Genomic DNA, 13,041 nt, shown 5'->3' with positions numbered 1-13,041 from the left:
TGACCTCCAAGTGTGTCTCCTGAGCTAACACATATTGGAGATAGAGGCTCCACACATGGTGAGATAGAGATGTGCTGTCCGAGGGACACAGCTGAAGGGACAACAGGAAAGATAAGGGGGACATTTTGGTGACACTCCACGAGGGCACATACTGTACTCATTTGTACATTTGAAAAGTGACGTTAAAAGTTGTTCGAAATGTGTCCAGTCCTGGCCTGCATACTCTGTTGAGTTGGAGGAATGTGAGGACAAAGCTCTGTCCTACTCACAGTTGAGGGTGGTGGCAAGCAGCATACAAGACATCGTGCTGACGTAGAGATGAACTTTAGACCAGACACTTGGGGTTCAGCGAGTGCATTCTCAAATGAACAGGTGGTGTCATTTAGGTAGGGTGACACACAGTTCACCCATGAGCACACGGATGTGGACAAGTGGATGCCAGTCAGAGACAACTGACCTGTAGGTTTCCTTTATGTCTGGATATGCTGTTCCCTAGCAACCAATTCAAATGACAGCCGCTGCCCTGTGACGATTCTGGATGTCTCTTTGCCTGCCTCAGGACATCCTCTGCTGCCTTTTCATTGACCGTTCATCTGCTTAGAGAGAATACCAGGAAACCTGGTCTCAGTTCACCATCTCCACGCTAAATAGTTTATTGTGTGGAATCGGTTTGATATTCTACCAATGGTTTGACCTTGACACGATGATCCCTGCGCTCTGCATTTTGTGAGACGTTGTCATATTCTACTGTACTGTTCCTACCTGTCATGTTAAAAGGTGTAATGAGTAGAAAGGGCTACAGAGATCACGCAACAGGTGATGACCGATAGTGGCAGTAAATTGGGGATACATTTGACACACTTTGCACCTAACTCAAAAGCATGGGTGCTAATGAATCTTCATCTAGTTTATTACATTTGAAACTGAATGAAATGCTAATCCTATTGTTGGATTGCATTCCATTTGATCTATATTCTCTTGTGTGGAAGCACTAATCCTTTTAATAATTACAGATAAGATGGCTCAGATGAAAAATGAAATATTCATGTGTCCCCAGATGCTGATTAAACCTAATGTGCAGGATAATTATAGAATAAAATGCAATGTTACTGCTGATTTATTTGACAAATTGGTCCGACCATCTTGGCAATGACTTGGTTTGAATTGTTCTTGTCACACTAGAATTGCAGGTGATTTACTGTAGAGACTAGGATGTAACATAATGCAGTGCAAGGTGAGCTGAATTTACGTCTCCTCTGCTGTACTGTCAGTTCAATTAATCACTCTGAATTGTCTTTTGACAATAGATGTGAGGCGGAATCAGTCTATCTAATACTAGTTAAGCTGTTAGATAAAACCTTTAAGAAAGGATGGGAGCAATTACAGGTTGCATTTATAGCCTACGTAAAATTGCCCTTCAATCATTGTCATCTTTTTTTTGGTCTATTATTTCTCTCGGATATGGTGAAAAGAAAGGAGGAAATTGCATTTCAATTTTCCATAATTTTTTCTGTAATCTGAAATTATTTAACAGGCAGGTGGTCTTTTTTCTGTCAAATGTTCTCAGACTTTATAAACAAGTAGATTGAAATAATATTCCCAAAAGCTCTAATTTATGATGTGATGTTAATGATTGTTAGTTTAATTACTTTAGTAACCAGTGTATTTGTTAACAATTTGATTCGCAATGACAGCAATCTCCTAAATGCAAAAATGTGTTTGATACCTTTCCTCATTCCATTCCATGCAAAACCATGAGCCAGTCTTCCAATGTATTCTTCCACCAGCCTCCAATGGCACGCACACATGCATGCATGCAAACGTTTGTGCCCAGCTGCAAACATTTCTGTCGCTATCACTCTAGATTGAAATTCATGTAGCATATGACAGCCTTGCTCACGCAAACACCATACTGAATATCATTGTTTTATTAAGGTGTAAAATTGACTAGGATTAGTTTTGTAACATTTGTCTCCTTGGAATTATTATCAGTGTTACAGTAATACTGAAAAACATCAAACTGGCGTGTTACATCAAGTCTGCTTGGCCTAAATGGACTTCTCACTGTCTCACGGTCTGATGTAGCTCTCTCCTAGTTTAATCCTGTTCTTCTGAACTGAACTGTTGCTGTATTGCACACACCCTTGATCCTCCATAGAGACAAGACAACAGTTGGCAAAGTTCATCTTGTGGAGCTCCTGCCTGAGCTCTGAGCATATCTACCTGGAGACGATTAAACATTGATTCCACCTCTATAATTCATCTCTTACATTGAATCTAATACGCACCATGTTTGATTACTGTCCTCAGATTTTACAACCTGTTGATACAGAGACTAACTACAAACAGAGACCACACATCTTTGACAAAAAAAAGATAAACACAACATCTGTTTGACCATATTATTAAATGTAGAGTATATCATGAATAGCTAGCCATCTACTGTGTGAAACTATTGTTGTTGGGGCGCTGCATGGTCCATTAGTTGAATCCGTCAATGTTGTCATGGCATTACTGAAGACTACTGATGAAGGGAGGCCAGACCAGCAGGGCTGGGCGGACTTCAGTGTGTGATGAATGGGTCCAGCCCGGTAAGAGGAATCGGAGGACAAAGAAGGGGTTGGTAATCTATGATCCTGTGAAGCATGCACAACACATCATAGAAATGCTCAAGGGTGTTATATTATGTGAAAGAGGCAAAGGGACATTGACTGCATTGAAAACACACATACCCTGTATACATACTCATTCTCTCTCTTGCTCAAAGGCCAGAGGCCTTTAATTCTTAATCAAAACATCATAATATATTCCTTGCTGTCCTTTACAGTAGACGTTTCTATGGAATTAGGAGTTGGTTCTGAACAGTCGTCTTGTTGTCGAGTTATTCAAATGGCATCATATTCTCTTCAGAAATCCCATTCTCTCTAACTCAACAAAAGAGAATATGTTTTCTTGATGGATTAATCTACTAACAGTTAAATTACCCTAGTTACGTGTGACACGCTTCATCAGTGAACCTTTAAAGTTGCTAATGAAAGCTAAGTGCGCATAGGCTACCTAAATACCCTAGACGGGAATTTGCCAGAGCAAATAATCCCTAGAGTTATTCAGACATTGAATATTTATAGTCAGTAGTAGCTTTAGTGTGTGTGTGTGTGTGTGTGTGTGTGTGTGTGTGTGTGTGCGTGTGTGTGTCTGTGTGTTTATGTAGAATCAGACAGATTTCTTTTGTCCGTGCATCAGGACAGAAGCCCAGTTTCAGAAACCTTAAAAGGGAGCAAACATAAACAAAGGGTTTAGTCCATGGAACGTCCCCTGATACATTTATACTCCAGGAGTATACAGGAATACACTGTTATTCCTGCTTCAATCCTCTGCAAGGACACTAGACACTAGATAGATACCAAGATACCAAGCTGTTTATTTCAAATTGATTTAGCCTAAGATCTCGTTATTATGATCAAATCACCATTGTGATCATGTTACTGTACAGTTTACGTTCTCTTTTATTTAGGCCACTCTTTCCTCTCTCACGTTATTGATTACCATAAAGCATGTTGTAGCCTGAGGTCAGTGGGTGATTGTGGTCTCTTTTCCCAAGTCTAATGTAGGAGTATAGTATGAGCTGACCTATTAAATCAGGCCACTGGCCAGAGTCAACAGGAACACAGTGTACCACAGGACCTGACCCCCAGGGTGCAATCGATAGTCACCTGTCCCCAGCCAGCCACCTGGACTCCTACAGGCTTTTCAATAGATGTTACACACTCTCATTGGGCTCAATTCTACAACCATGTTATGATAGTTTCTCTCTATTTCCTGTCCATATTTTCATATTTTGACTGCTACTGCTAGAAAAAAGCCAAGCAAATTCATGTTTCATGTTTCACACACAGTAATTTAATTTTCCATCATTTGGACAAAAGTTGGCAACAGAACACAAGAACAGATGGATATACAGATAGGGAGTCTGTCATGGATGGTCCGATGGTCTGTTTGTCACACCAAATATACAATAACCACCTTTGAAAGAAGATGAGAAAACATGACACACATACTCATTTAGGGGTTGTAAAGAGGAATACATTCAGACAGAACTACTCTGATTGAGGAAGGGCAGTAATTTAAATTATAACTCATAATTTAACAGTACGGTATATACAGATGTATGGGTTTGGATAATATAAATGTGGTTGTCCTCAAATGCAACATATTTGAAAGCGAATGCCCCACTGCAAGTCATATCCATATTCTTAGTACTGCATTATTTGTCAGTGAATCTTAGCATAATACTCTTTCGTTATTGTGTGATATTCATATGCAAAACTGACAATACACTGTATATATTTCAAAACAGCACCACTGTGATTTAATCCTCTGGAATCCCACACTCTGTGAAAGCTACCGTGTGTTCACCACCTGGGTAGTGGGGATCTGATATAGCATAGCTAGGCTCTGATTTGTGAATCTCTGACAAACTACTATCTGACAAACACATCATTGTCATTTCAGTCCAACCAAAGCACTTCTATAATGTGGGAGAATTACTGTGTAATATTCAGTGGAAGGAATGTATGATCTTTTTCTTCCCACCTTATGTTAGCATTTGTTTATGGAATGCTAAGTTTATGATTTTGCATGCAGTGCTCCATATGATTTACATATTGGCGGCTAGGAGAGTAAGTCAGCCATGATGATCTGTTTTTAACTGGATCACATCAGCCTGGAGCCAATGGGACACTCCTGTTGCCACACAGCATCTGAGGAAGCCTTATCTGCCTTTAGAAGCATAGAAAGGATGATTCCTCCTACATCCCTGCAGGGTGAGATCCACTTCTTTGGACTAATTCAATATCTGGCAGTAATAGCACACACACACACACACACACACGCACACACACACACACACACACACACACACACACACACACACACACACACACGCACACACGCACACACACACACACACACACACACACACACACACACACACACACACACACACTCACAGTTTGGCAGGCACACAAGACACATTCAGTCCACACACATGCAGGCACACACATGCAAAAAACAAAGACAGAGAGCATAGTCAAATCAACAAAAAACAAATAAATTTACGGATATTAAATAAAACTATGCATATCTCAATATTTACTAATTACTAATTAACATATTAGCAAATAGCCTTACAAAGTAATGTCGAGTAATTGCTATTAATTGTTTGACACAAAAATATATCATGTACTGTGTGTGCCTACCCCCTCCTTACAAAGATTACATAAAACATAATTATAAGTATCATAAGTATCATCTTGTGTTAGGTTAGGGTAGTATTGTGCCCGTCTGTATAGTCAAGGGATATAATCATGATGGTGGGTGTTCTTCTCATTTGGTTAGGTTGATACGTCTGCCAAATGTTGAACGCTATTTTGTTCCTGTGTTTAGTTTCTGAGTTTGTTCTTCACTTCCCCAGCCCCTCTGGACATGAACAGAAAGTACCGGAAATAATGAATCAGGGACATGACACTGACGTTGGAGTTACATAATTACTTTATAGAATGACGTACACTTAATTAAGACTTGGTGGCAAGACATGATGACCTGATATGGTCTTAGAGAAACATACTGTACTGTAGTGTCAGAGCAGGGTCAATGTCACATGTTAAGTTAATAATCGGACACATAATGTACGTATGCTACCTGATGTGACATCTTGCTCTGGAAGGCATAAGACGTTAGCTATTGAGTCATGCCATTTAAGTTTATAACATTTGCACAATTTACATGCATGATAGAAAAGGCTATTTTAAATATGACAAAAACACATTTCCTAAAAGAGAGAACCGCATTTGTGCTAGAGGTGACTTGTTATGTGAATAAGTGATGGATTCATACAATATGCAAGGTTGCCCTTTATTGTTGTTTCACATGTTATCCATGTGTGGGGATTTGTTAGTATACTTCGTATTTCTGACCTTGACTCCAGAGTACAGTTTGCCATAGCAGCTTTCACCTCAAGACCACAGTGAAGTGTTTGAGTGGGTGAATGTGAGTGTTCTTACTGTATGATGTATGCCTATGTATGTACGGATTGTGTGACTCTCAAAGACTAAGATGGCCAGACTGAAATAGGTGGAACACTGTCTCCATTGTTTCATCAGATATCCCCATGTCACATTAACAGAGCCTAGCCAGCAAACCGCTCCCCTGGAACAACACACTGAACACATTCACAACAGTAACACTCAAAAGAGGGATATGAAGTCAAATATTACAGATTTTTGACTTTTCGTTTTGTTTGTAAAAAGGGGAAGAAAAGTAAAGGATAAAAAAATCTGACAATACATGAATGTCTACAATGGTGATGCAGGTGAACATGAATAAAGAATCACGTTAAATCTTGTTGAATTCCTCTTCAGTCAGGATCACCTGGTGATAGCAGCTGCCAAGTTCTCATGGTTCCTATTGGGGGCCATTAGGATGAAGGGAGAAGGGAGGTTATCCAAGAGATAAGAGTCAAAGGAATGTTACCTTTGTTTCTGTTTCATATGGGAAAGGACTGTCTCATCTCAGAACTTGATATCTTTACAAAGGCTATGAAGGCATGAATACAAATGTCTTCATAGTCATGTGGTCTTTTTGTTTGTGTACTGCATGTTAAAGTGAATGTCCAGTTTGTCTTCTGCCTCCAGTACCACAAAACACATATTTGACACACAACACACAAGACACTAAAGCTAAGACCCTGTTTTTATCATTTGAGGTTTCTGTGTATTTTCTGGTATTCTTATTATTTAACATGGCACATTTCATTTCAGTTCCTTTTTTTTTTTTTTTTTTTACTTAGTGTTGCTAACATGCAGCAGCCTCTGATGCTGTGTGTTGACAAGAAACAGCCATACAAATCCATGTGGCTTACAGGACATCTAACAAGTCCAACATGAATGTTAGAGATCGTCTGTTTGTCATATGTTCCTTCTCTCTGGCTGTGGCGAGGGCAGAGCACCACTCTCATCCACCCACACTGGTCCTGGGCGAAGGCCATTCCCACAGACACACACTCTCCCTGCCCTAGCTCAGACCTCCGGCTTGGCTCCTTCACCCCAGCAGATCAGAGCGTGTGAGGGCGTGACCAGTGCAGAAATGCCCAGTGTTTGACAGGGATGTTGCCTTCCTCATCCATCTCAGAGGTGACTCTCTGCACTCCCCTTGGGAGCCTTGTAATACTGAGCTTTGTCTGCCAGCGAGATGTCTTCTATGAGAGTGCTACAGCTGATGGCTCCCTCCCGTAGTGGGGCGGTGAACTGTGAGCCCCCCTTTCGACGGCCCAGGCCGTTCTGGCAGCTGACCACCAGCATGTGCTTCTCTTCAGGGGTGCAGGTGGGGGCGGAGGTGGTGGTGGCAATGTCCGGTAGGCGGGGCAGGTGGGAGGGATGGACTACCAGGCTTCCACTCTTATTGTGAGGAGGCTGGCTGTAGGTGTGGCGGTACTCCTCCTCAATGTTCCGTCCCAGCTTCCAACGCTTCCACTTCTTCAGTATCTCAGACTGCACCTGAGAGGAGAGAGAGAGAGGGGGGGGGGGGGGGGGGGGTGGAGAAAAGCAATAATGAAAGATGTCATTCCGGTAGCTTTTTTACAATTCCTGACAATTAATCTAACAAACATTCCCTGTCTTAGTTCAGCTAAGATCACTACTTTATTTTAAGAACATGAAATGTCTGAATAATAGTAGAGACAATGATTTATTTCAGCTTTTATTTCTTTCATCACATTCCCAGAGGATCAGAAGTTTACATACACTTAGTTAGTATTTGGTAGCATTGCCTTTAAATTGTTTAACTTGGGTCAAATATTTTGGGTAGCCTTCCACAAGCTTCCCACAATAAGTTGGTGGAATTTTGGCCCATTCCTAACAGAACTGGTGTAACTGAGTCAGGTTTGTAGGCCTCCTTGCTCGCACATGCTCTTTCAGTTCTGCCCACACATTTTCTATAGGATTGAGGTCAGGGCTTTGTGATGGCCTCTCCAATGCCTTGTCGTCCTTAAACCATTTTGCCACAGCTTTGGAAGAATGCTTGGGGTCATTGTCCATTTTGAAGACCTATTTGTGACCAAGCTTTAACTTCCTGTCTTGAGATATTACTTCAATATATCCACATAATTTACCTTCCTCATGATGCCATCTATTTTGTTAAGTACACCAGTCCCTCCTGGAGCAAAGCACCCCAACAACATGATGCTGCCACCCCTGTGCTTCACGGTTGGGATGGTGTTCTTCGGCTTGCAAGCCTCTCCCATTTCTTGTTTCATTAGGCCATCAGACAATTTCTCCAAAAAGTAAGATATTTGTCCCCATGTGCAGTTGCAAACCATAGTCTGTTTTTTTATGCCGGTTTTGGAGCAGTGGCTTCTTCCTTGCTGAGCGGCCTTTCAGGTTTATGTCGATATTGGACTTGTTTTACTGTGGATATAGATCCTTTTGTACCTGTTTCCTCCAGCATCTTCACAAGGTCCTTTACTGTTGATCTGGGATTGATTTGCACTTTTCGCACCAAGTACGTTCATCTCTAGGAGACAGAATGTGTCTGTGTAGTATGACGGCTGCGTGGTCCCATGGTGTTTATACTTGCGTACTGTTGTTTGTACAGATGAACGTGGATTGTTCCTAAGGATGAACCAGGTGGAGGTCCACAATTCTTTTTCTGGGGTCTTGGCTGATTTCTTTAGATTTTCCCATGACGTCAATTAGCTTATTAGAAGCTTCTAAAGCCATGACATGATCTTCTGCAATTATTCCAACGTTTTTTTGCCAAGAGGAGAAGCCACCCCTCCCAAATTTCGTTGTTTGGTACCTGTACTATAGCAATGACAATAAAGACCATTCATTCATTCATTCATTCATTCATTCATTCATTCATTCATTCATTCATTCATTCATTCATTAGTGATTGATAAGATCTGGGATGGGACTCTCACCTCTTTGTTGACAAAGCAGTACAAGATGGCCACCAGAAGACCCTGTGGAAACACCAGACTCTGAGTTAACCCACATAGACTGGCACATAGACGACCACCTGTCATTGTCACATAGCTTCCCACTGGCCTACGGGTGCAAGGAGCGAAGATCTAATCATACAGGAATACAGGCCATCCCTTGGAGGAAATACAGTCTTGTGTCTTCCATACACTGTCAATGGCAAATTTGTTTAAAGAGGACTTGCCTGTAGCATGCATATGTCTTTGTAGAGCTGCCATTAGTTACGTTACATTGCACATATGGAAGCCTGTCACTTAGGCCGACTCATTAGGGCAATTCCACAGATGGTTGGGTATGAACTTGACACATTACAGCTGCGAGCATTTTCAGTATGTCATTGTGTCTTGTGTGACACTGTGAGTCAGCCAGTTTGCAGTTTGGAGAATACATCAGAAATAGGTAAAGGAATAACTGTACTTCTATTTATTTAATATTTTTTTCGGGGGGGCTGGGATTCATCATCTAACACCTATTGGAGATACACACATGTGTGACTAACTCAAAGAGTTATAGTGAGCATATAGTGCTCATTGAATACATGACACTCAGACCTCAGTAATTTACACAGTAGAATAACTGCATTAGCTGATAATATGAGCAAAGACCTGGAAGGAGGTGAAAAAGAGGTCGATGAAGAGCTTGGTGAGACGCAAGCCGATGGTGGCCGTGGTGGACTCGTCTGTTACAAAGACAAACACCACGAGATGGATTCCCAGCAGAGGGATCAGGGTTAGAGTAGACTTGGCCAACCTAGGAGCGGGAGAAGGGGGAAAAGGGGGAAAGGGGGGGGGGGGGGGGTTGAGGGGGAGAGAGAGAAAGAGAGAGAGAGATATAGATCGGGAGAGGGAGAAGGGGGGGGGGGGGCATTAGAAGGCAGAAAATGCATACTGGGGAGAGGTGTATCATTGTCAGACTAGAGAGATGAAACTCACCGGAATTTGTAGTCTGAGTATTTCATTTGGTGTGCTCTCAGTTTGGACATAAGGATCTTTATGATGTGGATGAAGATCAGGAAGTTGATCTGTGCCATAAGAGAGTCAGCAAAATATTTCAATATGCACCCACATCCACATGCTTAAAACACAAGACTGCTGACTTTAAAAGAGTGTCTTAAACAGGAGGTACACTACAGTAAGCTGCATGTCATGGGCTACGTGAAGAGCAAGCAGGATGAACCGCCTCCGTCTCTGTGAAACCTCAAACACAAGAATTCCTGTGCGATAGAGCCCAGTTAGGAGGAGGATTGATGCATGGAAAATGTTAGGCCGTTTATGTTACTGCCCTGAGACAGTGACCATGACAAATTGACTTCTTGGATAAATCCAGTGTTGACCTTTTTTGAGCGTGACTACTACAACCACTCTGATCATGGTGAGTGTGGAGTGTACAGTACGATTGGGTCACAACAGTAGATAAACGTATTATATCATGCATGTAGAACATAGAACTTTGAATGTCAGCCTCATAACAAGACTATTATCATCTATAACTGATACTGTTAGATTTGTGGTGGAATACTAAATACATCGTGTTTAATGGAGGTCAGTTCGATATTGAACCGTGTGTGAATCAGTGGAGGCTGGTCCATTGAGGAAGAGGAATATGGTCAAATAAAATAAAAATGAAAACTGTACAAAAACTGTACATCTGCTCGTTTCTGCTGCACAAAATGCGCTCAAGCATCTCACACACACACACAAAAATCTGTTCAAATAGAAGTAGTCTCAACAGTTGTCCCAAATGGTTGAACATGGTAACTGTAAAAAATATTACACATGTACGTATTTAATAAGAGAGAGAGAGAGAGAGAGAGAGAGAGAGAGAGAGAGAATTAAATTAAAGGATTTTTGGTCGATTTTCATAACAAATTAATAATAACCATGAGCTAACCAGGCAGCTAACTATCTAGCTTGTTAGCTTCGTTGAGTATGCTGAGGTGATGACCACTCCACCCCATTACCATTACTCCATTACTCTCTGCTGACATAAACTGCCAAGCCGTGTCCCATGTGCCCTCTCATCCCCTGGGGCATGCATTAATGTTTACTCTCCATCTCCAAGCATTGAGATGAAAGGGCACATGGGACACTTGGCAGTTTATGTCAAATTATATAATTCCTGCATGTAGAGTCAATCATATACACAAACACAATCACATTTGTGGTGTTTGTCTTCACAGTAAAATCCTGTTCTGCCCTGAGTGGAAGAGTCCATCCCCATCATATTTCAGTATACATATATTTAATAAATATATACTGTATAATATTTTAAGTTCAAACCATTTGTCTTAGACAATGTTTGAGCAAGCTTTGCCGTCTATATCGAAATCTATCCAGTCTCCCATCCTCATCTATTTTTCAAGTCACCAGCCTCCACTGATGTGAATGTTAATGTGCCACATAAGTGCCACATAAAAAATGGAAAATGAATTCCCAAGAATAGAGAAAAAAAACATGAGGCTTTAAGAGGGCAGGCCTGCCCCTTAACCCAATCTCTATGTTACATGGTTGAAGAAAGTTCTGAAAAATAAATGCTTCATTACTAATTGATTGATTTTACTATCGTCTTCATGCTACACCTATGACAGCAGCTAGTGAAAGCAGGAACAAGTCGGCAACCGACCAAATGTTCAGACTTTTATTCCGAAAAATGTAAATAAATGTCAACGTTGTTGAAAATCAATCACACACATCCATTGCATTGCAATATTTTGGCTTGACTAGCGAGTGTGTCATTGATTTTCAACAACGTTGACATTTATTTACGTTTTTACGAATAAAAGTCTGAACATTTTGATTGGTTGTCGACTTGTTCTCGCTTTCACCAGCTTCTGTCACATATTGTACAAGGGAGGGAGCCCATGGAAGACGGAGAGAAGGGCACTTACCACAACTGCAATCAATATAGGTGAGCGAATGATCCACCAGTATTGCATGTTTATATTCTGCTCCCAGCACCTAGGAGTCAAACAAACCAGTAGTGAGGACAACATACAGTAGGCATGACCGTAGAGACCCCTAGAACATGAACCACTGACAGGGGAGGGCTCCTATCTATAACTCTACTCTGGGACAGTCTCAGTTGAATGCTGCTATTATGAGCAGCAGGCTGAGGAGCCGAGGAAGGCAGGAAGATAAACCCATCTTCCTCATGACTGGAGAAACATTTGCGAGCCATGAGGGTCTGAGAGCTGTAGGTTGGCAGCTGTCCCTCCGGAGGCAAGAGAGGCGAGAGAAATGACACACAGAACCATGTCAACCATGCTAACAAAAGCAGCCAATATGTTAGTATTTTAGGAGTACAGGACACCAGAACCCCCCCCCCCCCCATCCTGTCCCCTCTGCTCTGATGCGGAAGTGTGCATTAGGCGTTACTATAGCTCGAGATTGCAAAATAAAGTTTTAGGCTCAATGAAGGAACTCAGGATGAAATATGCAGGACACTGAGAGACCGTTCATACTCCTTAGGGACGTCCGCACTCACGCCTGCAGGGAAAACGCCATCCCTATTATGGAGTGTGACGTGAAATATGAGGATATGTTTCAAATTTCACAGACCGGAAACATAGCCTGCCTTCACATTTTGGTTGCTGAATTTTTGGGAGGTTTTCCACAAAATTTACCACAACCCGTCAAATAACACTTTTTCATTTTGAAAGAGAGTCATTATGACCTTTCTTTACCTTGCCATTAGAGCCAACTACTCTGATTTACTCAAGATTGCTATGCCTGACTTCCATGAAAGCCTCAGACTCCAACACAAATGCAGATCTGCACTATGACAGTTCAATGAGGGAACGATGATTTATGTATTAACCAGAATCACTCAGACATACAGAGAGAGAGAGAGAGAGAGAGAGACAAAAAGCACGCCTGGATATGAATGACATGGATCTGAATTAGAACTTACTCTTCATTTTCATAAAGGTATTTCACTGTCACCCATGGCACCAGGAATATCAGCGGTGCACCTGTGTGTGGAGAAACAGTCTAAGTGTAAAGCT

General features: G+C 41.5%; 1 protein-coding gene across 2 annotated transcripts in view; it reads right to left on the bottom strand.

Moving 5' to 3' along the window:
* Positions 1–6,807: 6,807 nt before the first annotated feature.
* Positions 6,808–13,041, bottom strand: part of gcgra (glucagon receptor a) — a 43,533-nt gene continuing 37,299 nt past the window's right edge. For both annotated transcript variants that reach the window (XM_080524254.1, XM_080524255.1), the window contains exons 9-14: positions 12,948–13,008; positions 11,926–11,995; positions 9,971–10,059; positions 9,644–9,788; positions 8,978–9,019; positions 6,808–7,553 (exon numbers count right to left, since the gene is read on the bottom strand). In XM_080524254.1, coding sequence (XP_080380380.1) covers positions 7,185–7,553; positions 8,978–9,019; positions 9,644–9,788; positions 9,971–10,059; positions 11,926–11,995; positions 12,948–13,008 — 776 coding nt within the window. In that variant the 3' untranslated portion in view covers positions 6,808–7,184. The remainder of the gene's footprint in view (positions 7,554–8,977; positions 9,020–9,643; positions 9,789–9,970; positions 10,060–11,925; positions 11,996–12,947; positions 13,009–13,041) is intronic.

Source organism: Nansenia antarctica, assembly GCF_963989245.1.
Source record: "Nansenia antarctica genome assembly, chromosome: 2".
In the NCBI taxonomy this organism is placed as follows: domain Eukaryota; kingdom Metazoa; phylum Chordata; class Actinopteri; order Argentiniformes; family Microstomatidae; genus Nansenia; species Nansenia antarctica.
The sequence above is the reverse complement of the archived record's forward strand: the minus strand, read 5'-3'. Positions and strand labels throughout refer to the sequence as shown.